Genomic DNA, 27,640 nt, shown 5'->3' on the forward strand with positions numbered 1-27,640 from the left:
ACCTTTCTTTTAAATGTATAGGAACCGTTCATCACGGTTTTCATGCGTTTCTCATTTTAGGATCGCAGCTGCTTTTTCTTTTTTAATGATATTTCCACCCCGCTTTTCGAACAACAAATGTTGAGCTCCAAGGAGTTTTCAATAACTGCATTAAAAAACAAACAAGCCTTGCAGTCGCTATAATATCAAGCGTTGTGCTTCCCCGGCCCCCTTTTTTTTCCCTTCCAGTGGCTGCAGCTACAACAAAGGCACCAGGACGCATTCCTGGAGTTTTACGACGGGAGTTTTCTGACTGGAGTTTTCTGACAGGAGAGACCCAACTCTTCGTGATTCCCAGATTGAGTGATGCTGTGGTAGAATGTCGTGGATTCTGTGGCATTTTGCTCATTGCGCCGATTCGTTTGGCTACTCGGAGAGCAACTGCTTCAACAGCTGCTGCTAACGTTTAGATCAGTTTCCACATGCGAATTTCAAAATTGAAAGTTCAGATTGTTGCAATGCCTCTTTCAAGCTTGTGGTTTGCCCCAGACTGCTAGCTGCAAATAGACATGAAGGGCCTCTGCTGTGCAGCCAATAGGTTTTCACATCGTGGCAGGAACTCAGAGGAAAGAGTAAAGTGGCCCCTCCTGAAAAACGTGAGGAGGACGAGGAGCGCCACATGCTCTTTATTGAGAGGTAAGGATTTCTGCCTTGTCCCAGAGATAAGAATCTTTAGAACCCCAATATGAACAGATTCTAGACTGGAAGCAGGTCTGGTGGGTGGGAGATGTTGAAATCATAGAATTGTAGAGTTGGAAGGTACCCCGAGGGTCCTCTAGTCCAGCCCCCTGCAATGCAGGAATCTCATTTAAAGCATTCAGGACAGGTGGCCATCCAACCTCTGTGTAAATGAAGAAGAGTTAAGGCGACTGAGGAGGCGGGAATTGGGAAGCCGCGTAAGTGCTTGCTTCTGCAGTGTGGATCTTGGCTGTCTGTGTGGGGTGTGGAATAAAGGAGTTCTGGAAAAGTGAGAAAATGCTGTGCTGAATTCAGGCAGGGGGGCTCCTCTCACTTGGGGAGGAGGCTTTTGTGTAGCCTCTGTCTGTCAGGGACTGGGCAGAGGAGGAATGGGGGAGACTGTCTCGCCAGCCTGACCCTTCCAGAGAAGAAGAAGGCAGCTTAGATTTACAACAGGGGTTTGAGGGAGGTCACAGCTTAATGGCAAAGGAGGCAGGAAAATGCTGTGCTGAATTTAGGCGGGGGGGGGCTCCCCTCACTTGGGGAGGAGGCTTTTGCCTAGCTTGTATCATACAATTGTTTTTACTTTATTAAGGGGCCAGATGGAGGGGGGGAGGGGAAACAACTGTACATGTGTGTGTATAGAGGTCGCCCTAGCACATGGCAAGAATCTGTGACTGGCATCGCTATGTTAACTCCTTGGGTGAGTGAATGGGCACTGTTAATGTAATTCTCACTGCTTGCGCTTCACAACGTTTCATTTCTTCCTGACCATGCTGCTTACAGTCTTCCTCTCCTCTCTTGTGTGCTTGCGCATGAAAGCAACTTGGTATAACGGCTTCATGCATCCGATGAAGGGCACTGTATTCCATCAAAGGTTATAGCAACATACACCTGTTAGTCACTCAGTCTAAGCAGATGGTTTTCTCGCTTCCCCTTTCCAGTTCTGCAAAGAAGCAGCAAGTGAGACTTGAAACGAAGTAAAAAGGGGCCAGGGGCTTTTGGGAAGTGATCTGTATCTGAGGGTGTGAAAACCTGGCTGTGGGTGTCACTGTGTTTTACAGGGCTTCCTTTAGCAGGAATATCTGCCCCCTAATGCTCAGAACTCCCTCCCAGAACATTTCTATTAACCCCCACCTCTAACCCGTGAATCCTTTCTCAATTTAAGCCCTTAGTTTTAATCTCTTCCTGGGTTTAGTAACTTGACTTGAGTATAGTCTTACCATCTTCTTTCGACTCAGCTGCAATCAGTCAAAAAACAGTGCTTTGCATGCTTTATAAGCCTGCAAAACCAGGTGGTGCTGGAGAGCAAAAAAAAAATTCTAAGCGGTTTTTACATAGTTCCCCCCCTTTGTTATAACAATTTAATTTCTGACTTATTTATAGCGTTTTTTTCATGTCTGTATACCCACCCTTTTTCTCCTTCCCTTCATTAACAATTGCTGCACTGTTGAAATTTAGATTGTAAACTTTTAGGGGCAGTTATCTGCCTTTTTGCATCATTTGTTACTCTAGTCCTAGTCCTTGGTTGTTCGGTTTAGTTTGGGTTACTCATGACATTTTAAAGTGGAGATATTTATTTAACTAAATTTACTTCATTACTCTGAGGACTTCTGTTGTGCTGAGTGTTTTCTGATGTCTCCTGTTTCTTTTGGTGTTGTTAACTGCTGTGGAGGCGAAGTGTGGTATCTGGAGAATTATTAACTAAATTATCTCTCCGTTATCAGATAGTTCTCAGATAGTTTCAGATAGTTCTCAGATAGTTTAAAGCACCTGAGCCTTAAACAAGCAAGGCATTCAACATTTGCCACCAGGCTGTACCTCACTGGAAAGTGTTTGGAGGGCAGGAAAGGGGAATAAGATAATCCCTTGGCAGTGCTTGAACAGCACCTTGGACCCCTGGAAAGCTCTGCAAGTGAAGGGAAGGGGGAGAGATTGCTTGGGTAGAGCATTTAATGCTAAAAAGAAATTGCTCGGGGGGGGGGGTGAGAAAAGAATGGAAAGAGAAGGAATTCCTAGGACAAGGGAGAGGGAGAGATGGATGTCTGGAGGGGACCAGCAGGGAGTGGTAATGAGTATACCACTTTCTCAAGTTTTGTGTTATGATATGCCCCCATGGCAGCCATTTTGTGACTCCTACCAACAGCACCTTGTCAAAATTCCACATATGCCCACGCTCTAAAGAAGTTGGCAACCTGCATCCCTGCCATTAACACACACACTCGACACACCATATCAGTGGAAAATTGAGGCTGCTGGGAGCTCAGGTGGGTGGAGCAGCCCACTGCACCATCCACTCAGGGGATTGTTTGTTTATTTAAAATAATTTACATACTGCTTTTCGTTTGACGCCCATGGTTTTTTTAAAAAACAGAAATAAAAAAATAACTATCCCAATAAAGTATAACTGTAAAGCATCACATGCCTAAGGTCATTAAAAGCTGGCATCAGTGGTCAGATATGCACATATCAGCAGATACGTTTTTAGTAAATGAGATTATTGCAAAAGAGTAGGTGCCACCGGTTTCCTTGTCACAAGATAAGAGCTTTGGAGGTTGCAGCAGGGCTAAAGGCGTCCAAGAAGATCTTAGCTACAGTTCTGTAATTTATTTTATTTATATAAACATTTATATGCCATCCTCATACAACATCAGAGCAGTGTGCAGCAACATACAAACTTTTTATACAGTTTTTTTAAAACAACAACAATTAAAAGCAGTTTAATCAATCACTAAAATGACCGGCTACTCAATAAACTTTTATACAACTGCATAGGCCTGTTGGCATAAAAATATCTTCAAGAGACACCTGAAAATCAAAAGTGAGGATCTCTGCCAAATCTTTCCTGTTCCACAAAATGCCCAACTTTTGCTTGAGGCTGGTGAAGCCTCTGTAATACAGGGGACAGCTAACAGGGCTTTTCTGGATCATCTCAGTGACACAAGGTCAGGGCTTCCCGTGGTCAGGGCTTTGCACATCATCACAAGGGCAGCCACTTGTTATCACATGCTGCCCTTGTGATGTTATCAGTGTTTTCACATGCTGTCAGTCATCTTCCTCCCAATCAGCAGTCTCTCTTCTGCATTCTCTACCAGCTGAAGCTTCTGGAGCAAGCCCAAGGGCAGCCCTGCATGAAGTACATTGCAGTAATCCAGTCTCAAGGTTCCCAGGGTATGGACTATACTGGCCATGTTATCCCTATCCTTGTATAGCCGGGTCCAGATTAAAACCTTTAAAGACCCTAAGCACTTAAAAGACTTTGGTGGCCCAAAATATAAATAACAATAGACCACTAAATAAAATCTTATTTTTTTAAAAAAAGAAACAAAACCTACAGTAAGATGGAAAATAATGCTTCCATCTGGGACCCCTGACCATTAGGTCCAGTCGTGACCAACTCTGGGGTTGCGGCGCTCATCTTGCTTTATTGGCCGAGGGAGCTGGCGTACAGCTTCCGGGTCATGTGGCCAGCATGACTAAACCGCTTCTGGCGAACCAGAGCAGTGCATGGAAACGCCATTTACCTTCCCACCGGAGCGCTTCCTATTTATCTACTTGCACTTTGACGTGCTTTCGAACTGCTAGGTTGGCAGGAGCAGGGACTGAGCAACGGGAGCTCACCCCGTCGCAGGGATTCGAACCGTCGACCTTCTGATTGGCAAGTCCTAGGCTCTGTGGTTTAACCTACATCGCCACCCGCGTCCCTGCTTCCATCTATACTTCCACTTTATTTTTATTTGGGGGGAAGGGATTCATACTTTTTCTAATTGCAAGGTCTTTGACCAGATCCTTGAAATTAATCTTACATAGCATATGCTTAGTAGAGATAAGGCATGCAGCCTGCCTTACTGCATAGTTGTTCCATATATTAGTTGCAATGCCAATGTCTTTGTTGGCATTGCAACTAGAAAAAGTAGGAGATTTCCCCCCTTTCTGAGTAAAACAACATTGGCAGGCTTGTGGCGGGGGGAGGTCTCTCACCCCCCCTTTCCTATTTCCCGGTAACAGTATCTGCTCCTTTATTGAGTAGGGCTGGCTGATACCTGGTTTTCAACATTGTGATACATCACCTGATAAACATTGCAATATCCCGATATATCACAATGTTTTGAATCAAGTGGGAATAAGCCCCCTGACCTATCCTCTTCTGAAGCACCCGACAATCAAACCTGCAAGCCATGATCAAACCACTGCAGGGATGACTCATTGCATCATTTGCAGTCTCCCCTTCCCCAGGTGCAGTGCCCATTCTCTGCCTGTTTAATTGTTAGCAAAGCCTTCTAACCCAGATCAAGCACAAAGATGACGAGAGTGAGAGAGAGAGAGGTGAACTCAGAAAGTTTTTTTCAAATCAAATTCAGTTCAGGTGGAGCTTCTCTGCTCCCCACAAACAGGCCTTCCAAACTGTACCTCTGCACAACTGTCATAGTCTGGAATTACATCGCCCACAAGCAAACAACCACAGATATTTTGGCTATTGAGGGCTCCCTTGAGCAACTACATTCTTTCTGTGGCGCCCCTGCGAGGCTCAGCAGTCCAGTTATGTCACCCCTTGCCTACAGAGCCGGCAGCCTCTCACTCTTTTTTGATCACCCTCCCTTGTGGAGGGCTCCCTCAGCCTCCTCTCCTCTCCCCTCTCCTTGGGAGGCCTCTGGGCAGCCGCTGCTGCTGTCCATGGTCCCTGAGCTGCCTCAGCTCCTGGCACCAGCCCCCCTGGCCAGTCCCAGAGGCATCGCTCGCCTGGGGAGCTTGTAGCCAGGGCTGCTGCAACAAACAGCTGTGCAAGCCTTTGGGAGGCAGAGACGCGAGAGAGCGCGTCAGAGGAGGGAGGGAATGAAAGAGGGACAGAGGCCAGTGTTGAATGCTTTTTAAAGCGGGGGGGGGGCGCCATTTCCGTTCTGGGTTTCTCCATCAGCCCAGCTAATTACTGCATGGATCCTGAAGGCTGCTTTGTCCTCAGCAGAAGCTCAGCAAAGGAACTTAACTGGGTGTGGGCGCCTGCCTGCTGCTGCAGGTATCCTGGTAAGGCTTGTATCCCTCTCTTGGTGTGGCTACAATTGGCAGAGTAGCATTTTTTCTTGCTGGTTATTGTTGGTTAGGGAGAGGAAATCGGGTCAAAAGCTTTGCAGTTTAGAAGGCAGGAAATGGGCCGTGGTGAACATTGTTGCCAGCTAAATTGCTATTGCAAAATAACCTTTTTAGCCCTTTTGACAAGGAGGGAGCTGCCCCTATCCATGGGTAGAGCATGGGCGGGGCAGCTGCCCCCTAATTAATAAAAATCAATAAAAATACATAGCAAACTGAGGTTCTGCCCCCCCCCCAAATCCTGGCTACGCCCGTGCCGCTCCCCCTTTTGCAAATGCTGCTCCTCAAGTCAAGATGGATTTCTGCTTTTGATCTTTTTCTTTTCAATATCGGTTTCTGCTCCCTAGTGTTTGTTTCTATTTTTAGCTTTTCCAGCTCTGGGAATTTTCCTTGAAAGGCAAAAAATGGGCCTCCCGGTTATGCATGCAAGGACACCACATAGCAGGAAACATATTTGCCCAAGGCAACAAAAAAACGACTTAACATTATTGCAGAGGTGTTAAGGAGCTGGAAATTTAGAAGCCATTGAGCAAAACTCTATTTTTTACTCTTTTTTTTCTTGGGGAGTGGATGGGTGGAATTGGAATGTTTTTGGGGAAATGAAGAGGTACGTAAAGGCGAACATAAATCTAAACCTGATAATTTTTTACTTAACCTTTAACATATTGTTGCAACTGTTACGTTATAGTAGTACTCTACCAAAAGTAACACATTTTCTCTAAAATTAAAGCTGTAGAAGTAATTAGTAGCATTGATATCAAAGGTTCCCTAAAAAAATAATTACACTACTTAACAAGGGGAAAAAAGCAAATTCAGTGTCACAAATATTCAAATTATATTTGAATGGATATTCAAATATAATTTACTATTGAGTCTTAGTATGCATCGCACAACACCAGTTATTTGATTGTTGGTTAATTTCCTTTTCTAAACCAGGCCAAAGAAGAAAGAATGTAATGGATAAATTTTATCAGAACAAAATATAAGCAAATTTTATATTTTTATTGGCAGGAAAATTTACATTTATTTTATAACCCAGGCCAAACCAATAAGGATGGGTAGAGTTTTACAGAACAAAAAATGATTAAATGAAGTTTACATTTTTTGCAAGGAAAATTTGCATGTTGGCATTCTCTGGCTATAGAGATGCCCTTTGTATTTGAAGAACATTGCCAGCCATGCTGAACATACGTTCAAATGACACACTTGTTCCTGGGATTTTTTAATACCACATACACAATATGCGTTAAATTGCGAAGTCATTTTAAAAAAAAATTGTTACCACGATTTGCTCTGAAACCTGGTATCAGAATATATATAGATTTATAGCACAGCCCTAGTCTCTGGTATTGATGTTTCCGATGAGAGACCATCAAGGTGATGTCATCAGCAAACGCTGAAGTGACATAAGAATCAGGGAACTCTGACTCATTTCTTGGCTTTTTATGGCAGAACAATTCTTTAATTGTTGGCTTTAATGGCGCTAAAATCTGGTACCCAGTCCCCAGGCAATATGCTATTGAAAAATTTATAAAGATTGTAGGGATGGGGGGGGGGGTGTTTCAGAAAACTTTATAAACAATTTCTGTGAGCAAAAAGCTGGGAAGCAAGAGACAGAGCAGTGTTTTGTGTCTGTTTGAATCCAAGGATGGGAAAACAAAACCCTTTTAGGTGTTAATGCTGGGAACCCATCCACCTTTGGCTCTGGCTATAAAGGTAAAGGGACCCCTGACCCTTAGGTCCAGTCATGGACGACTCTGGGGTTGCGGTGCTCATCTCGCTTTACTGGCCGAGGGAGCCGGCGTACAGCTTCCGGGTCATGTGGCCAGCATGACTAATCCACTTCTGGCGAACCAGAGCAACTCACGGAAACGCCGTTTACGTTCCCGCCGGAGAGGTACCTATTTTATCTACTTGCACTTTGATGTGCTTTTGAACTGCTAGGTTGGCAGGAGCAGGGACCGAGCAACGGGAGCTCACCCTGTCACGGGGATTCGAACCGCCGACCTTCTGATCAGCAAGTCCTAGGCTCTGTGGTTTAACCCACAGCGCCACCCGCGTCCCGTCCTGGCTATATCTATGTGTAAATAAACCGTATATCATAAAAGGCACCACAATCTACGCTGTGCCTCATTTCCAAAAGGAAACATGGACCTTGGATGAGGGTCTGGAACCCCTGGAAGCAATTGGAGTAGCATCGTGCAACAGTATGTTTTATTTTTTTCTAACCTGAAGGTGCCATCAGAGGGGAATTGATCTCTTCTGCCTGGGCACTTGGTGCTGGACAGCAATGAGAGAGGAGAAATGATAAGCCATGATGATGATGCTGTAGAGAGACACAGCCTGAGAGCGCCTGAAGAGACAGAAGCTGCCCAAAGAGGCAAAAAACCCCTGGACTGGCATTTTTCCAAAAGAAGGACAGGTAAGTTGAAAAAGCTGCAGAGCCTCCTCGACAGCTGGTTGTGGTGTGTATGGATGCGAGCGTGTAGCCTGCAAGGCAGCTATATTTTCCCCTGGGAATTAGGGCAGAGATGGGGAGCCTCTTGCCCTCCAGATGTTGCTGGACTAAAAGCCCCACTATTCCTGCCCCTGTTGGTTATGCAGTCAGGGGCTGATGGGAGTTGAGGGCCACCAGTTCTCCATGCCTAGTTTAGAAACCTGTTGGCGTTTGGCTTACATTGTGTGTGTGTGTGTGTGTGTGTGTGTGTGTGTGTGTCTGCCTTTCTCCCCTTCCAGTTCCCAAATACATTTTTCTTCAAAAGACCAAGTTCTCGCCTGTGTAAGTTAGAAGGAAATTTTAAGCAGTAAGATTGTGTTGTTTGCCGATGCCACTTCACAAAACCTGCAGCATGTGGAGTCCGTACAGGAGCTAGTCTTGTTCTCTGTAGAGTATCTGCTGATGCAAATGATAAATTTCTGCACCTCTTAATTCTTGCTCAATTACCTGGTCCTTTTTTGTGATAGATGTACATGCATACATGGGAGCATATTCACCCAGTGCTTTTCCAGCTGCACTGGCTCCCGGTGGAGTACAGGGTCAGATTTAAGGTGCTGGTTTTGACCTTTAAAGCTTTTCACGGCCTAGGACCCTCGTACCTACGGGACCGCCTCTCCCGGTATGCCCCACGGAGAGCCTCAAGGTCCATAAATGGCAACACCCTAGTGGTCCGGGCCCTAAGGAAGTTAGATTAGCCTCAACCGGAACCAGGGCCTTTTCAACACTGGCCCCGGCCTGGTGGAACGCTCTGCCTCATGAGACCAGGGCCCTGCAGGATCTGATTTCTTTCCGCAGGGCCTGTAAGACAGAGTTGTTCCGCCTGGCCTTTGGCTTGGAGCCAATTTGATTCCCTCCCCCTCTTTCTTTTTTCTTTTCCTTTCTCCTCCTGCGATGAGGCTACATTTTAATATTTTAATGTTTCAATATTTTAATGTATTTTAATTTGTTTTTAAGTTGTATTCATTCAACTTGTTTTTATTATTGCTTGTTAGCTGCCCTGAGCCTGGCCTTGGCTGGGGAGGGCGGGGTATAAATAAAAATTATTATTATTATTATTATTATTCTTATTTATTTATTTATTTATTTATTTATTTATTTATTAATTAATTAATTAATTATACTAACTTCTGCCAAGTCAGACCCCTGGTCCACCTGGCTCAGTGGCAAGCAGTAGCCCTGCAGGGGTTCAGACAGGAGTCTCTCCCAGCAATAATTGCAAATGCCAGATTTGAACCAGGGACCTTTTGCATGCAAAGTCCATGCTGAACCACTGAGATAAAACTCTTCACATGCCTCCTCCTTGTATGCAGATAATTGCCAAAGGGTTGTCATATGCCCGGGTTTCCCCAGACATTTAAAACTGGTTCTGAAATTTCCAGCCAGAAGCAATTTCCAAAGGCCAAATACTGGCAATGTCTGGAAATTTCCGAACATATGGCAGCCCGTGTGTGTCTCTGTGTGTGTAATGTTTATATGCTGCATTAATCAGTCTGGAATATCTGACATATCCCTCTTCCTGATTTCCAATCAGTGATCACGTCCTCTAAAAATAGATGGTTCTGTCTTTTCAGTTTATTGCTGAAAAATTATACACTGCTAGATTGTAAAAAAAACCCCTCTAAGCAATGAGAACAGTTAAAAACAAGTAGTAAAAACATGTAATTTCTTTTTAAGTATATTAATTGTTTTTAAACGTTTTCATTGGTAATGTGACTTTCTTGTAAGCTGCTTAGAGGTTTTGTACATTGTCCTTGGGGGTCTGTCTGAACAAGAGTCATGTGGAAATTGCTGCAACCGGCACACTGGCGTGGTTTTCTGCAGAGCTCTGGCCACATTCTTGAAAATCCTATCGGGATTTGTTTGACCGAAGCTGCTGGAATGTTTAAACTTGAGGTATACAAGCCTCTCATGTTTGAAGGATTATCCTTATCAAGCCCTGCAAAAATATTGGCCAAAAGATTGCCTCAATCTCTCTGCTTTGGAGCAAAACCTAATTTTGAAATCTGGTATCTTTTGCATTAGCAGCTGAGAATTAGCATATAAATATATACAGTGGTACCTCAGGTTAAGTACTTAATTCGTTCCGGAGGTCCGTTCTTAAGCCGCAAACTGTTCTTAACCTGAAGCACCGCTTTAGCTAATGGGGCCTCCCGCTGCGCCACCGGAGCACGATTTCTGTTCTCATCCTGAAGCAAAGTTCTTAACCCGAAGTACTATTTCTGGGTTAGTGGAGTCTGTAACCTGAAGCGTATGTAACCTGAAGTGTACGTAACCTGAGGTACCACTGTACAGCATGTTAAAGGCCTTCCCTGTTTCATGGCCCTCTCCCTGTCGCCCCAGATTCCAATTTTGCTTTTGCTTTTTGCAACACTATTTCCAGGAGTTAATACAGGCACTGGGCCACTCATTTGCATCTTTGCATTTCATTAGCTTTTCTGAAGTGGAAAAAAACCCTCCCAGAATGACAGTATTCAGAGAGCCTTTTAAAAAGTTACTGGGATCCAGGCAGAGGGCCTTCTTGGTAGTGCTGCCCGCCCTGTGGAATACCCTCCCATCAGACATCACGGAAATAAACACCTATCTGACTTTTAGAAGACATCTGAAGGCAGCCCTATTCAGGGAAGTTTTTTAATATTTGATGTTTTGCTGTGTTTTTAATATTCTGTTGCGAACCGCCCCGAGTGACAGGGGCAACCCAGTCAAATAGGCGGCGTATAAATAATAAAATTAAGAACAGTAACAACTATTATTATTATTAATTTGCATCTCGGGACTTATCTATGCTTTCTCTTGTCCAGCGGCTCCCCCCCCCCGGGTAAAACTGCTCTTTAGCGCTCAATCAGAGCAAATGGCAATTCAAACACTTTGGTTTCAAGCAGCTTAGAAACACAGAGGGGTGCCTGTAGAATAGTGAGATTAAAAGTCCCCTTGACTCCTTTGCTGGGCTTGGAATAGGTTGCTTTTGTTCCCTCCATGCCCAGCATAGAAACAGAAGCAGTGGCCCATCTGGCAGTCATGGTGGTTTCTATGCTGCGCCCCTCCCCGTCTTCCTCCCCCATGCCTAGTGCAGACGTGGTTAAGGGAGAGAGGAAGCCGCCTGCCCCCATGCCAGCAGCTCACAGCTCATTTACCTGCACACAGTTCCCCTTTCCCTATAGCAACCAGATAAGTGGTTAAACAGAAGGCGGTTTTTAATATAGCTAGGCCTTTTGGTTACAAAGGATAATGAAGATTTGAATAAACTGCTGCAGCATGACGACCAGAAAAGCAATTGGCAATGGCAGGGGAGTCCACATAAGCACAAAATGTCTTCTTTGGCTACTGCAGCGTCTGGGAAGCTTTGGCTCTGCTTACTATTCAAGTTCAGTTTCTTTTTTTATAAATATTTTTTATTGCTCAATTTCAACATAACAAATTATCAAACCATATAATCACCTACATAATTTCCCCCCTTTATTTCCCCCACTCTCCCCCCCCCACACCAAGGACTTTCCTCAGCTCCTCTCCCTGATTTCACTGCACATATTTTCTCTGCATATTATCAAATTGTATATATCCTTCCATATCTGTCCATCATGTTATCAACAATAAATTTGTGTATGTTTATTCAAAACCTGCCAAGGAGTCCAGTTCATTTTGTTGTCTTTTAAAATAATTTGTAAAAAGTTCCCATTCTTCTTTAAAGTCACAGTTGTCCTTATCTCACCGTTTATATGTCATGTTAGCCAGTTCTGCATAGTTCATCCATTTCTCTTGCCACTGTTCTTTTGTCAGGGTTTCCTCATTCTTCCATCCTTGTGGTGTCAAGACTCTTGCCGCTGTTGTAGCATGCATAAATAAATTCCTTATTTTCCTTGGCAGGGCTTGTCCCACAATCCCTAACAAAAATGCTTCTGGTTTTTTGTACAAATGTCATTTAAACATTTTCTTCAATTCATTATATATCATTTCCCCCCAAAAAATTAATTTCTGCCCATCCTGCCTCAGATATACTGAAAAGAATTGAAGGTGAGTCACGTTGCTGAGGCCAGGGAGATGTCTTCTGCATATCCTCAGATAATTGAAGATGCATATCAGTTCTGTAGATGATCTGTGAGACCAGTTGAATTCTTTAGCTATAGGTAAAAGATTGCTTTTTCTGAGTAAATGTCTTATTTTGGCAAGTGTCTATCTCTGTTTCCCTTCTTGCTATTCCTAGTAGCAAACAGTTCTTGCCCCCAAAGAATGAACCCCAGAATCGCCTGCCCAGTTTAACATCCACTTTGCGGATGAGCTGGATGGGGCCGTTTGTGAGGTGAGGCCCCCAAGTCTTCCTGTGGGGAGAGGGGGCTGTCACTCATATCTCAGTAAGAATCTGACAGCCTGGGTGTCCAAAGGCTGCTGGCTAATGTGTTCCAGCCCCAAATTAAAAGAATTCTTTGAGAATAATTTAGATAAAGGTACAGAAATACGTATGGTGTGGGAGGCAAGTAAAGCATATATAAGAGGTTACTTTATACAACATAACTCGTGACTTAAAAAAGAGAGACAGGAGAAAATAGTCTGTCATAGTCTGGAATTACATCGCCCACAAGCAAACAACCAGATATTTTGGCTATTGAGTGGCTCCCTTGAGCATCTACATTCTTTCTGCGGCGCCCCTGCGAGGCTCCGTTGCCTACAGAGCCGGCAGCCTCTCACCCTTTTTCAAACACCCTCCCTTGTGGAGGCCTCCCTTAGCCTCCTCTCCTCTTCCCAGTCCTCAAATTGTATGTTATGTCCTATGTCTTGTGCCTCTTGATCATAACTGATTTGACCTCCTCATCTTTTGTTTCCCATTCTAGCAAAATATTATATGCTTTCTTCAACAGCTTCACTTCTTCTAGAGCTTCCTTTTGAAATCTAGAAGTTGTATAACTAAACCCTTTCTTATTGTCTTCCTTGTACAGCTCATGTAGTTGTCTATAATTTAACCAACTCTGAAAATGGTCTTTTATTTCCTCATAATCTTTTAATTTCCATTTTCATTCTTGATCCTTCAGCAAATCTCTGTATGTAGGCCATTTCCCCTTTTTGCCAAGTGGTTTAAGCAACAAAGCTTCGATTGGTGATAGCCACCAGGGTGTTTTTTGTTCTAATAGATCTTTATATCTCTCCCACACCCTCATTAGTGATCTTCTGATTATGTGATTATAAAATCCTTTGTGAACTTTCTCTTTCCCATACCATAAATATGCATACCATCCAAATCGCTGTGCCTCATTTCCAAAAGGAAACACTGGAACCCCTGGAAGCAATTGGGGTAGCATCGTGCAACAGCATATTTTATTTTTTTCTAAGGTGCTGTCAGAGGGGAATTGATCTCTTCTGCCTGGGCACTTGGTGCTGGACAGCAATGAGAGAGGCGAAATGATAAGCCATGATGATGATGCTGTAGAGAGACACAGCCTGAGAGCGCCTGAAGAGACAGAAGCTGCCCTAAGGGGAAAAGGTGTTTCCCAGTCCAGGGTTTTTTTGCCCAACATGAGAAAGGCAGGTAAGTTGAAAAAGCTGCAGAGCCTCCTTGACAGCTGGTTGTGGTGTGTATGTATGGATGCAAGCGTGTAGTCTGCAAGGCAGCTATATTTTCCCCTGGGAATTAGGGCAGGGATGGGGAGCCTCTTGCCCTCCAGATGTTGCTGGACTAAAGGTAAAGGGACCCCTGACCCTTAGGTCCAGTCATGGACGACTCTGGGGTTGTGGCGCTCATCTCGCTTTATTGGCCGAGGGAGCCGGCATACAGCTTCCGGGTCATGTGGCCAGCATGACTAAGCCGCTTCTGGCAAACCAGAGCAGCGCACGGAAACGCCGTTTACCTTCCCTCTGGAGCGGTACCTATTTATCTACTTGCACTTTGACGTGCTTTCTTTTTTATATATATATAATAATATTTATTAGTTTTCCAACAAATTGAACACAACACTACAAAAAACCAAAAAAGAAAAAACATATAATAATACAATACAATACAAAAAACAAAAAAACATTGCAAAACACTAACATACAGCTAACAAAACATAACAAAAACCATTTAAAGCACAGTCCAATTTCAATATTTTATCCTTCTTTCACTAATTTCCATGACCTCCTCACACCTCCCTTTTTGTATTCTACTTCTATTAATTGTTTCAGCAATTCCTTTCCATCTTCCTCTATTTTCTATCCTATAATTGTCTTAACACATTCTAACCTTATTTTTCCCTTTAATGCTCTAATAATCTATACTTAATTCCTTGTAACATTTCTACTAAAGCCATATAACTTCATTCCAACATTTTTCTAACATTCATTAATTTTGCAGTATTTCTGTAAATAGTCTTTAAACTTTTTCCAGTCTTCTTCCACCGACTCTTCTCCCTGGTCTCGGATTCTGCCAGTCATTTCCGCCAGTTCCATGTAGTCCATCAACTTCATCTGCCATTCTTCCTTGGTGGATAAATCTTGTGTCTTCCAATACTTCGCGATAAGTATTCTTGCTGCTGTTGTTGCATACATAAAAAAAGTTCTATCCTTCTTTGGCACCAATTGACCGACCATGCCCAGGAGAAAGGCCTCTGGTTTCTTCAGGAAGGTATACAGTGGTGCCTCGCAAGACGAAATTAATTTGTTCCGCAAGTTTTTTCTTCTTGCCAGTTTTTCGTCTTGCGAAGCACGGTTTCCCATAGGAATGCATTGAAAATCAATTAATGCGTTCCTATGGAGACCGCCTTCAGACCAGGTCCGGTGACAGTTTGTCCCCGGACCTCTTCTGAAGGCTGGTGGGGGGAGAAGGACTTTTCTCCCCACCGCCAACCTTCAGAACAGCCTTCTGAAGGCTGGCGGTGGGAAGAAAAGCCCTTCTCCCGCTGCCAGCCTTCAGAAGAGTTCCCGCAGGGCTGCCCGGCGCGAGGGGCGCTCTGAAGCAGAGTGCCCCTCGCACGGGGCAGACATCTGCAGCTTGGGGAGCCCTGCAGGAGTTCCCCGCAGGGCTCTCCAAGCTGCAGATAGCAGCCTGCTGCCTCGCGCTGGGCAGACATCCGCAGCTTGGGGAGCCCTGCACGCCTTCCCCTCTGTTCCCGGACCTGTCCTGAAGGCTTGCGGTGGGAGGAGGGCTTTCCTCCCCACCGCCAACATTCAGAATGCTGTTCTGAATGTTGGCGGTGGGGAGGAAAAACCCTCCTCCCACCGCAAGCCCCGGGAACAGAGGAGAAGCGCTGCGCGCCTTCTCCTCTGTTCCCGGACCTCCCACCGCAAGCCTTCAGGACAGGTCCGGGAACAGAGAAGAAGGCACGCTGCGCTTCCCCGCTGTCTCCGGAGATTTCCCTATGGGCTTTCGTCTTGCGAAGCAAGCCCATGGGGAAATTCGTCTTGCGAAGCCGCTAAAAATTGGAAAACCCTTTCGTCTTGCGGGTTTTTCGTTTAGCGAGGCATTCGTCTTGCCGGGCACCACTGTATTAAAAAACCTTCTTCATTTCATTATAAATCATCTCCCAGAATGCCTTAATCCTTGGGCATGTCCACCAAAGGTGAAAGAATGTACCTTCAGTCTCATTGCATTTCCAACATTTATTATCGGGCAAATGGTAGATTTTTTGAAGCTTAACTGGTGTCATGTACCACCTATAAATCATTTTCATTAAATTTTCTCTTAAGGCATTACATGCCGTAAATTTCATACCTGTGGTCCATAACTGTTCCCAGCCGGCATCATTATGTTATGTCCAACATCTTGTGCCCATTTAATCATAGCTGATTTCACCATTTCATCCTGAGTATTCCATTTCAACAGCAAGTTATACATTCTTGACAAATTCTTAGTTTTTGGATCTAACAATTCTGTTTCCAATTTTGATTTTTCCACCTGGAAACCAACTTTTTTGTCCAATTTGTATGCCTCCATTATTTGATAGTAATGGAGCCAATCTTGCACTTTGTTTTTCAAATTTTCAAAGCTCTGCAATTTTATTCTCTCTCCATCTTGTTCCAGAATTTCCCAATATTTCGGCCATTTGGCCTCCATATTGAGTTTTTTCTGTGCCTTTGCTTCCATTGGTGACAACCATCTTGGGGTTTCCCCCCCAACAAATCCTTATATCTTATCCAAACATTAAACAATGCTTTTCTAACAATATGATTTTTAAATGCTTTATGTGCTTTTACCTTATCATACCACAAATATGCATGCCATCCGAATACATTGTTAAAACCTAAATCCAACACTTCAGTATTTTCAAGAAGCAGCCATTCTCTCAGCCAACAAAAAGCAGCTGATTCATAATAAAGTTTAAGGTCTGGCAGGGCAAATCCACCTCTGTCAGGGAACTGCCATCGGAGCCTAGAGTGGAGGTAAGGCTCCCTAACGATGCAGGAGAAGGGACCAGCAGGGAAAGAGAGCAAACTTCCTTTGAGGAAGGAAATAGGAGGGACACCAGGAAGCAAGGGGAGACTGCGGAGAGAGGGCTCCAAGACTCTTCCATAGAGAGCAGTGGGGAGAGCCCAGGACCTCCGTTGGGCACGCCCACTCTGCGCAGGAGACTTCCGCGCAGAGAGGCTAGGAGGAGACTTGGGGGTCAAATAATTTTTATGTTGGAAGAAGTTCAGAAAACGCCCACTGACGGATTCTGCCAGCGACTGACACAGCCATGGAGAAAGGGCTGTCCAGCCAGGGAAAGGTTTAGCCAGGCAACGTTGCCTAGAGCTGCAGCACCCTTTACGCACAAGCAACCCCCAATTCCCTTTACAACCTCTTTCTTTAGCATCCGTTAATATCTTAAATTTTATTCGAGGCTTCTTGCCCTGCCAAACAAATCTAGAAATATCCTTCTGCCACTTCTTGAAACAATCCATCTTATCCAAAATTTGCAATGTTTGGAACAAAAATAACATCCTTGGCTGCACATTCATTTTTATCACAGCTATTCGGCCTAACAATGATAACTTCAAATTTGTCCATACTTCTAAATCCTTTTTCACTTCAGTCCAACATTTTTCATAATTATCCTTGAATAAGTTCACGTTTTTAGCAGTCATGTTAACCCCTAAGTATTTCACTTTTTGCACTTTGACGTGCTTTCACACTGCTAGGTTGGCAGGAGCAGGGACTGAGCAGCGGGAGCTCACCCCGTCGTGGGGATTCGAACCGCCAACCTTCTGATTGGCAAGCCCTAGGCTCTGTGGTTTAGACCACAGCGCCACCTGCATCCCTAAAACTAAAAGCCCCACTATTCCTGCCCCTGTTGGTTATGCAGTCTGGGGCTGATGGGAGTTGGAGGCCCCCAACATCTGGAGGGCCCCCAGTTCTCCATGCCTAGTTTAGAAACCTGTTGGCGTTTGGCTTACATTATGTGTGTGTGTCTGCCTTTCTCCTCTTCCAGTTCCCAAATATATTTTTCTTCGAAAGACCAAGTTCTCACCTGTGTAAGTTAGAAGAAAATATTAAGTGGTAAGATTGTGTTGTTTGCCGATGCCACTTCACAAAACCTGCAGCGAGCTAGTCTTGTTCTCTGTAGAGTATCTGCTGATGCAAATGATAAATTCCTGCACCTCTTAATTCTTGCTCAATTACCCGGTCCTTTTTTGCGATAGATGTACATTCATACGTAGGACACTAACTTCTGAATAGTCAGACCCCTGGTCCACCTGGCTCAGTGGCAAGCAGTAGCCCTGCAGGGTTTAGGGCAGGAGTCTCTCCCAGCAATAATCGCAGATGCCAGATTTGAACCAGGGACCTTTTGCATGCAAAGTCCATGCTGAACCACTGAGATAAAACTCTTCCCCATGCCTCCTCCTTGTACGCAGATAATTGCCAAAGGGTTGTCACACGCCCGGGTTTCCCCAGACATTTAAAACTGGTTCCGGAATTTCCAGCCAGAAGCAATTTTCAAAGGCCAAATACCGGCAATGTCTGGAAATTTCCGAACCTGGGGGCCACTAGGAGGCGCATCGGAAGATGGCTGACAATAACATCTCTCCGACCCACACGAGGTAATTTGGAGGCTATGATGGGGGTAATTAGCCTCCTTAACCCCCCCAGGATTCGGGTGGGGGACGGCCCTTGCCTGCTGTGCCCTATACCACCCCCAAATTTGTGGGGGTCGGGGCACTAGGCACAAAGCCCTCCTGTGGGATTCCAGCACTCCTGGACGCCGTCCCTGATCCGCGCCACTAGCTGCAAGAACTTCAAAAGAAACAATTTGGATGAAGCTAATTGCACATATTTCAAGGAAGGAGGGGGAGTAAAGACTGCTAACAGAAGAGATCTCTGATAAAACAAGACAAGAAGAAATCATGAGAAGATACGCTAAGATACGGTATGGCAAATGACTGATGGGGGAGGGGGGATAAACTTTCCTTTCTTTCCTTATGTGATTAAATAAGAATCCCCTCCCCTCACGAGTCAGAAATGTCGTTTTAAGGACTTAAGCTGTGGATTTAAGGCTGTGTGGAGATAAACTTTCGAACCAAAGCATGTTTTAAGAAGAGCGTGGAATGTATAAGAGCTCTGGAAGTTAAAAATGCCGTCGCCATATTGGGAAGTTCTGTCAGAGGTCTTGAGTCTGGGAGGAGAGATAGAGAAATAGAGCTGCTTTTATATTGTGGGTGAAACTCCTCAGAAGGACTTAAGAGCGACGGTTCTGTAATTAATGATGGAAAGAGCGATGGTATCTATGAAGGCGATGATATATGGAAACCATCTCGATTTGAGGGTTGGAAGAACGGAAAAATTCACACAGGATTATTATTATTGGTGTTTATCGGCTTAAGGAGACTATCAGAAGAGATCATAAAGAAAAAAGAGAAAATATATGAACAAGATGTGATGTGGAAACAGCAAGATAAGGCTGGATAGAATTATGAACTCTGTTTGGACTGATTTGGACATTAATGCAGTAGCAAGAAGATGATCAGAATCCCCCTTCGGATCTTGAAATATGGGTCCCCCCAACAAAATTTAAAATTCGGCTTTGTAATTCAGAATTTATGTGATGTGATTTAATTTGATTTGATTGGCCGGTTAATAAAAATTATATATATATATAAAAAGGAATTTTCCGAACCTATGGCTCTGTGTGTGTGTGTAATGTTTATATGCTGCATCAATCATTCTGGAATATCTGACATATCCATCTTCCTGATTTCCAATCAGTGATCACGCCCTCTAAAAATAGATGGTTGTATCTTTGCAGTTTATAGCTGAAAAATTATACACTGCTTGATTGTAAAAAAAACACCTCTAAGCAATGAGAACAGTTAAAAACAAGTAGTAAAAACATGTAATTTTCTTTTAAATGTATTGGTTGTTTTTAAATGATTTCATTGGTAATTGACTTTCTTGTAAGCTGCTTAGAGGTTTTGAACATTGTCCTTGGAGGTCTGTCTGAGCAAGAGTCATGTGGAAATTCTGCAGAGCTCTGGCCACATTCTTGCAGATCCTATTAGGATTTGTTTAACTGAACTGGGCCTGTTTTTCAGATGTATTTATATACAGCTGCTGGAATGTATACAAGCCTTTCATGTTTGAAGGATTATCCTTATTAAGCCCTGCAAAAATATTAGCCAAAAGATTGCCTCAATCTCTCTGCTTTTTGAAATCCAGTATCTTTTGCATCAGTAGCTGAGGATTAGGATATAAATATTCAGTGGTACCTCAGATTAAGTACTTAATTCGTTCTGTAGGTCCGTACTTAACCTGAAACTGTTCTTAACCTGAAGCACCACTTTAGCTAATGGGGCCTCCTGCGCAGCTGCTGCGCAATTTCTGTTCTTATCCTGAAGCAAAGTTCTTAACCTGAGGTACTATTTCTGGGTTAGCAGAGTCTGTAACCTGAAGTGTATGTAACCTGAGGTACCACTGTATACAGCATGTTAAAGGTTTTCTCTGTTTCATGGCCCTCTGTCACCCCAGATTCCCATTTTTATTTTTGCAATCCTATTAATACAAGCACCAGGCCACTCATTTGCATCTTTGCATTTCATTACCTTTTCTGAAATGGAAAAAAAAACCTCCCAGAATGATAGTATTCAGAAAGCCTTTTAAAAAGTTACTGGGAAGCAGGCAGAGGGCCCTCTTGGTAGTGGTGCCCGCCCTGTGGAATACCCTCCCATCAGACATCAAGGAAATAAACAGCTATCTGACTTTTAGAAGACATCTGAAGGCAGTCCTGCTTAGGGAAGTTTTTTAATATTTGATGTTTTGCTGTGTTTTTAGTATTATGTTGCGAACCGTCCCGAGTGACAGGGGCAACCCAGTCAAATAGGCGGCGTATAAATAATAAAATTAAGAACAGTAACAACTATTATTATTATTAATTTGCATCTCGGGACTTATCTATGCTTTCTCTTGTCCAGCGGCTCTCCCCCCCCCCCCCCGGGTAAAACTGCTCTTTAGCGCTCAATCAGAGCAAATGGCAATTCAAACACTTTTGTTGCAAGCAGCTTAGAAACACAGAGGGGTGCCTGTAGAATAGTGAGATTAAAAGTCCCCTTGACTCCTTTGCTGGGCTTGGAATAGGTTGCTTTTGTTCCCTCCATGCCCAGCATAGAAACAGAAGCAGTTGCCCATCTGGCAGTCATGGTGGTTTCTATGCTGGGCCCCTCCCCGTCTTCCTCCCCCATGCCTAGTGCAGACGTGGTTAAGGGAGAGAGGAAGCCGCCTGCCCCCATGCCAGCAGCTCACAGCTCATTTACCTGCACACAGTTCCCCTTTCCCTATAGCAACCAGATAAGTGGTTAAACAGAAGGCGGTTTTTAATATAGCTAGGCCTTTTGGTTACAAAGGATAATGAAGATTTGAATAAACTGCTGCAGCATGACGACCAGAAAAGCAATTGGCAATGGCAGGGGAGTCCACATAAGCACAAAATGTCTTCTTTGGCTACTGCAGCGTCTGGGAAGCTTTGGCTCTGCTTACTATTCAAGTTCAGTTTCTTTTTTTATAAATATTTTTTATTGCTCAATTTCAACATAACAAATTATCAAACCATATAATCACCTACATAATTTCCCCCCTTTATTTCCCCCCACTCTCCCCCCCCCACACACCAAGGACTTTCCTCAGCTCCTCTCCCTGATTTCACTGCACATATTTTCTCTGCGTATTATCAAATTGTATATATCCTTCCATATCTGTCCATCATGTTATCAACAATAAATTTGTGTATGTTTATTCAAAACCTGCCAAGGAGTCCAGTTCATTTTGTTGTCTTTTAAAATAATTTGTAAAAAGTTCCCATTCTTCTTTAAAGTCACAGTTGTCCTTATCTCACCGTTTATATGTCATGTTAGCCAGTTCTGCATAGTTCATCCATTTCTCTTGCCACTGTTCTTTTGTCAGGGTTTCCTCATTCTTCCATCCTTGTGGTATCAAGACTCTTGCCGCTGTTGTAGCATGCATAAATAAATTCCTTATTTTCCTTGGCAGGGCTTGTCCCACAATCCCTAACAAAAATGCTTCTGGTTTTTTGTACAAATGTCATTTAAACATTTTCTTCAATTCATTATATATCATTTCCCCCCAAAAAATTAATTTCTGCCCATCCTGCCTCAGATATACTGAAAAGAATTGAAGGTGAGTCACGTTGCTGAGGCCAGGGAGATGTCTTCTGCATATCCTCAGATAATTGAAGATGCATATCAGTTCTGTAGATGATCTGTGAGACCAGTTGAATTCTTCAGCTATAGGTAAAAGATTGCTTTTTCTGAGTAAATGTCTTATTTTGGCAAGTGTCTATCTCTGTTTCCCTTCTTGCTATTCCTAGTAGCAAACAGTTCTTGCCCCCAAAGAATGAACCCCAGAATCGCCTGCCCAGTTTAACATCCACTTTGCGGATGAGCTGGATGGGGCCGTTTGTGAGGTGAGGCCCCCAAGTCTTCCTGTGGGGAGAGGGGGCTGTCACTCATATCTCAGTAAGAATCTGACAGCCTGGGTGTCCAAAGGCTGCTGGCTAATGTGTTCCAGCCCCAAATTAAAAGAATTCTTTGAGAATAATTTAGATAAAGGTACAGAAATACGTATGGTGTGGGAGGCAAGTAAAGCATATATAAGAGGTTACTTTATACAACATAACTCGTGACTTAAAAAAGAGAGACAGGAGAAAATACAAAAAGATTCTGTGTGAAGTTAGACAAAAAGAAAAAGAGCTGGGAAAATCTCCAACAAATACAAATATTACCTGGCATATTAAGATGCTGCAGAGACAGCTGTGCTAGCAACGCAGGAGATAGAAGCAAAATTGAAATATATTCCTGAATGCCAAAATAAATAGATATTGCAATAATATCAAGAGTTCTGGTATTAGCAACCCAGTTCATCATGGAAGTTTTAGTTTATTGTATGTGTGTTGATGTGGCTACATGTGAAACACTCCTTGTAGGTGAGATTTGTGTTCTTCCTTAGTAATGGCAAATCAAGACCATTATTTGTGTGTGTTAATTTCATTTCAGGGAATCACCATAATTATCAGGGTAGAGGAATCACATCTAAGCGTACCATCTTAATTGCATGCATTATTATCCTCCTCTTCCTCATCACCATCATTGCTCTTGCTGTCCAGAGAGGTGAGTTTTCTGCCTCTTTTCTTAGTGCTTTCTTCCATGTCTGTCCCAGTCATGACCTCTGCCTTCCATCAGCACTTTGGCTTTTAATGGCCAGTTCACACTGAGCAGCAGCAGTTAGGAAAACAGTTGCCTTTGACTGAATCACTATTATCCATGCTCTTGCCAATGGCTCTCTGGGACTTTGGAGGGGATCTTTCCCAGCCCTACCTAAAGATGCCAAAGATTGAACCTGAGACTGTCGGCATGCAGAGCAGATACTCTGCCACTGAGCAACAAAGCTCTCCCAAGTTGTGTGATTCTTCTACTGCTACTTCCCTTCCCTCCCTCCAAGAAGCATCTGAATCCAGGGGCCACAATTGCTGCTTATTGGTTCTTTCTTTGCCCTCCCTCCAAGCCGGAGGTTGCAATGTTATGTGCAGATCCCAGTTCAGAGCAGAACTTTCTCTTGCAGGGGGGAAATCCAACCAGACTTCCCCTGAAGTGAATAACTGTGCTGTTTTGGGACCAGTGTGCCCAGCTGGCTGGGTTGGCTATGAAGGGAAGTGTTACTTTTTCTCAGAAGAAGAAAGAAACTGGACATCTGCCCAGAGCTTTTGTATTTCCCAGGGCTCTTCTCTGGCTGCAATTCAGAGTGAGCTGGAAAAGGTGAGACCAACAAATGTATAAATGTTTGTGAGAATTATCTCCTGCACAGCACCAAGGATGAGCTATCCTTATGGAAATATAAAGAGAATCTGGGACGTAACTTGGCTTTGTCATAGCTTGATGCAAACAAGAATAGTAAAAAAATTCTCCAGGAGCACCTTAGAGACCAACTAAGTGTGTTCTTAGTGTATGCTTTCGTGTGCATGCACACTTCTTCAGATATGCACACGAAAGCTTATACAGTGGTACCTCGGGTTACAAATGCTTCAGGTTACATACGCTTCAGGTTACAGACCCCACTAACCGAGAAATATTACCTTGGGTTAAGAACTTTGCTTCATGATGAAAACAGAAATCGTGTTCCAGCGGCGTGGCGGCAGCAGGAGGCCCCATTAGCTAAAGTGGTGCTTCAGGTTAAGAACGGACCTCCAGAATGAATTAAGTACTTAACCCGAGGTACCACTGTACCAAGAACAAACTCAGTTGGTCTCTAAGGTGCTCCTGCAGAATTTATTTTCATTATTTTTATTTTTATTTCGACTGCATCAGACCAACACGGCTACCAACCTGAATCTTGATGTAAACAAATTATCCATCTTGCAGCCATAATGGGAATTATAGATCAACAAAATCTCAAGGGCCGCAAGTGCCATATACTCTTCCTTCAGCCACTTTCCTATCTTCCTTGAATCTCCTCCCTCCCTTTTCAGCAAAGCTTTCCTTCTGCTATCTAAGCCTCACTTTCTTTGCATATTCAGTCTCACTGCCCAGGTCTGTGTTAGAAATTCTTGTTCTCCTCCCACAAGTGGCATTATTTGAGGTGGAAGACTCATTTGGAGGCATTGCTCTAAGCTGTCTCTGTGTTTTCAACCAAGGTGTTCACGCTCCGGTTCAAGGGCGAAGCTGACCATTGGATTGGCCTCCGGAAGGACTTCAATGATACCTGGATATGGGCAGATGGGTCAGAATACTCTAACACGTGAGTCCTTGTTCTTCTCTTGAATTGGGATTAAGCAGGAGGCATGCTGGGTACAGTGAGTTGATCCCAAACCTGAATCTGTAACCAAAAATCAGTCAAGAATGAGAACTTCAAGGAATCAGAATTGCACTCAAAGCATAAACCTCTAAGTAACCTTCCTGATATGTTGGGGTTTCTCACCTCTGACCATTCACACAAAAACCATCTACACTGCTGACAAACTCCAGCTAAGGCTCTTGAGCTACCTCTGGTGTGGAGAAAGCGGAAGATGATGATAATACCAGTAATAAATATATTATTTATACCCCGCCCATCTGGCATGGTTTCCCTATCCAATCTGGGTGGCTCCCTACAGAATATTAAAACATAAAACATTAAAAACTTCCCTAAACAGGGCTGCCTTCAGATGTCTTCTAAAAGTCAGATAGCTTATTTATTTGACATCTGATGGGAGGGCAATTCACATGGCCGACACCACTACTGAGAAGGCCCTCTGCCTGGTTCCCTGTAACCTCACTTCTCGCAGCAAGGGAACCACTAGAAGGCCCTTGGAGCTGGACCTCAGTGTCCAGGCTGAACGTTGGGGGTGGAGACGCTCCTGCAAGGAGAAAACCTTGTTTTCCCACTCTCATAATTCTTAAGGTCAATCAATTAAGCTGAAAGGTGGGGGATTTACAAAATATGGAATCCACTCCTGCAAGGCAGACAACTTTAGCAGGGAATTAGACAGACTCATCTTGAGTCTGTTCTTGAAGCTACAAACATGAGTCTGACCAAACTGCGGGAGGCAGTGGAAGACAGGAGTGCCTGGCGTGCTCTGGCTCATGGGGTCACGAAGAGTCGGACACGACTAAACGACTAAACAACAACAACAACAACAACAACAGACAGACTCATGGAGAACAAGGCTGTTGATGAGTCATGTGCTGTCACCAAGAACTGAGGCAGCGTAGCTTTGAATACAAGTTGCTGTGGAACAATCATTGGGGAAGGTTCTAGTAAAAGCATAAGTATTTTATTGATTTCTGGGTAAACAGTGAAGAGAAAGGAAACAATACAAAATATCAAGTACAGATAATCTGTCATACAACCAGAGCACAAAACCACACAGGCTGAAGTTTATCCGTGGATCAGATCTCTCCATAATGTTAAAGGTGGTTTCATTAGGGATGCAGATTTATGAGCATGATTAAGAAACATAAGCCATGTACTCTCACACTTAATCTGCTATCTAACAATCCTGCTATTCTCCCTGACGGGCCTGCGAGTCATGCAATGTAATCAAGCCATGCAACACAAGCCCTAAATCAATGGATTCAAGTTACAAAAAAGGAGATTCGGACTAAATCTCAGGAAGAACTTTCTGATAGTAAGAGCTGTCTGACAATCAAACCTTGGGAGGTTGTGGACTCTCCTTTATTGGAGGTTTTTAAAGAGAGGTTGGATGGCTACCAGTCAAGGGATCTTTAGCTGTGATGAACACAATGTGGTTTTCTAATGGATTCTTGGCTACATAGTTTGATACTGTCCCACCCATACATGACAGAGCAGCCAACCTGGCTTGACCATCTCACCTTTCCTTCCTGTGTTGCAGGTTGGTAGTGAAAGGAAGTGAAAACTGTGCCTATCTAAGCAAGGAGTTTGCCATTGCCTCCCGTTGCCACATACCGATAAAGTGGATCTGCAGTCACCCTGATGCGTATATGAGGAATGAAAACTCTACAGCAGGAAAAGTCATATGCCAAGAGGAATTATGGTAAGTCCCAGGGATGTAAGAAATCAGCAATTTCCATTCTGGCCCATTTTAATCACAATCAGCACTCTGCTGCAGTTTGATTTCCTTCTAATGCTACAATATTCATCTCACTGTCTACTATTTAACATTGTTTGTGCAACTTGCATTCATTTCTGTGTAAAGGAAACATCAAAACAATGTAAGAAAGTATTTAATGGCATACCATTTGTGGACATCAAGAAGGCAAGAACAATCAGGTGAACAAATACCAATTGTATTCACTTGATTCTCTGACCACAGAGCTGCCACCATTTCTGCTTGCTTTTCTGTTTTTGTCACAATTCTCTGACATGCTTAGGTAAGCCTTTCCATTGTATGACCTAGATACTGTTTCTAGAAGGAAAGGCAGCAAATTGTATGGAAACAATTTTACACCAAAGCTGGTGTGTGACAGGAGACTACAGAGAGGAGTGCTCAACTCTGACACTTGTTCACAGCTTCATACAAAACCTCAAATGATCTGAACTAGGCTTCAGTGCCTGCACACTTTCAACCTGATCTTTGCACAACATCAACTCAAAACTTGTCTTACCTTATAATGAATCTTGAAATCTGTCACCAAGAAAAATCAGAAGCAGAGACTTTGGTCTTCTACATTGAACCTAGCCATTTGCTAACTAAGTTGAAAGGGCACAAGTTGATGATTCGTGGATTTATACCGTTCTGTCAGAAATCCATCAATTGTTTCTTCTATTTCAGATTGTTATTAGAGTTCCGAACAGGACCAAATTTCTTTGCAAAGAACCCTGAGGACACGAGTGCACCATGTGTGCAGCATGTGTAAATTTCAGTTTGGTATTATCTAGATTCAAGGCTTTTTAAAATTGTATTTATGTATCATAAATTTTTTAAAAATTAGCAAAACGGTTTTTTTGGTAAAAGATCTTTTAAGAAGTTGTGTAAATGCCTTTTTATTTTTTATTTTTATCTGCATTTTTTATACAAAAGCAGAAAAGAAAAACAATCTATCCCACATCCCCTTCCCTCCACCCCTCAGTTGTACAACTTTGATATCAATCTCAACATACAAATAAATGTCTGATAACTTCCCTTCCACCCTTTTCTTGGTTTCTTTACCTTTCTGCTAAATAGCGTATTCCAAATTTTTAATCTTCAACATTCCTTTTTTGTTAAATGCTGTTAATTCTGTTGATTTCTATTCTGCTGGATTTATTCAAGACCTGCTGGGTTATTTACTTGTTGTTGTTTAGTCATTTTGTTGTGTCCGACTCTTCGTGACCCCATGGACCACAGCACTGCCAGGCACTTGTTACTTATTTATACTGGTTCTTAAAATATTCAATAAACGTTTTCCAATCCTCCTTATATTCTTTGTCATTTTTTCTCCCTTGCCCTGTTCTTTATGCCT

At 43.4% G+C, this 27,640-nt stretch overlaps 1 protein-coding gene across 1 annotated transcript; it reads left to right on the forward strand.

The window, feature by feature from the left end:
• The first annotated feature begins 555 nt into the window (after positions 1-555).
• LOC128408656 (C-type lectin domain family 2 member B-like) lies at positions 556-27,597 on the forward strand. The gene is made up of 7 exons (XM_053378640.1): positions 556-675; positions 8,038-8,224; positions 22,739-22,852; positions 23,304-23,497; positions 24,373-24,476; positions 26,071-26,247; positions 26,971-27,597. The coding sequence occupies exons 2-6, from the start codon at positions 8,107-8,109 to the stop codon at positions 26,234-26,236; spliced, it is 696 nt and encodes a 231-aa protein (XP_053234615.1). The 5' UTR covers positions 556-675; positions 8,038-8,106; the 3' UTR covers positions 26,237-26,247; positions 26,971-27,597.
• The last annotated feature ends 43 nt before the right edge of the window (positions 27,598-27,640 follow it).

The sequence above is a fragment of the Podarcis raffonei genome, chromosome 2, assembly GCF_027172205.1.
Source record: "Podarcis raffonei isolate rPodRaf1 chromosome 2, rPodRaf1.pri, whole genome shotgun sequence".
Taxonomy (NCBI): Eukaryota; Metazoa; Chordata; class Lepidosauria; order Squamata; family Lacertidae; genus Podarcis; species Podarcis raffonei.

Excerpts from the sequence above, each read along its gene's own strand:
- LOC128408656 (XM_053378640.1), top strand. The coding sequence starts at position 8,107 with ATGATAAGCCATGATGATGATGCTGTAGAGAGACACAGCCTGAGAGCG. Across the intron at positions 8,225-22,738 it reads TTTTTCCAAAAGAAGGACAG|GGAATCACCATAATTATCAG; the intron begins GTAAGTTGAAAA and ends ATTTCATTTCAG. Across the intron at positions 24,477-26,070 it reads GGGTCAGAATACTCTAACAC|GTTGGTAGTGAAAGGAAGTG; the intron begins GTGAGTCCTTGT and ends CCTGTGTTGCAG.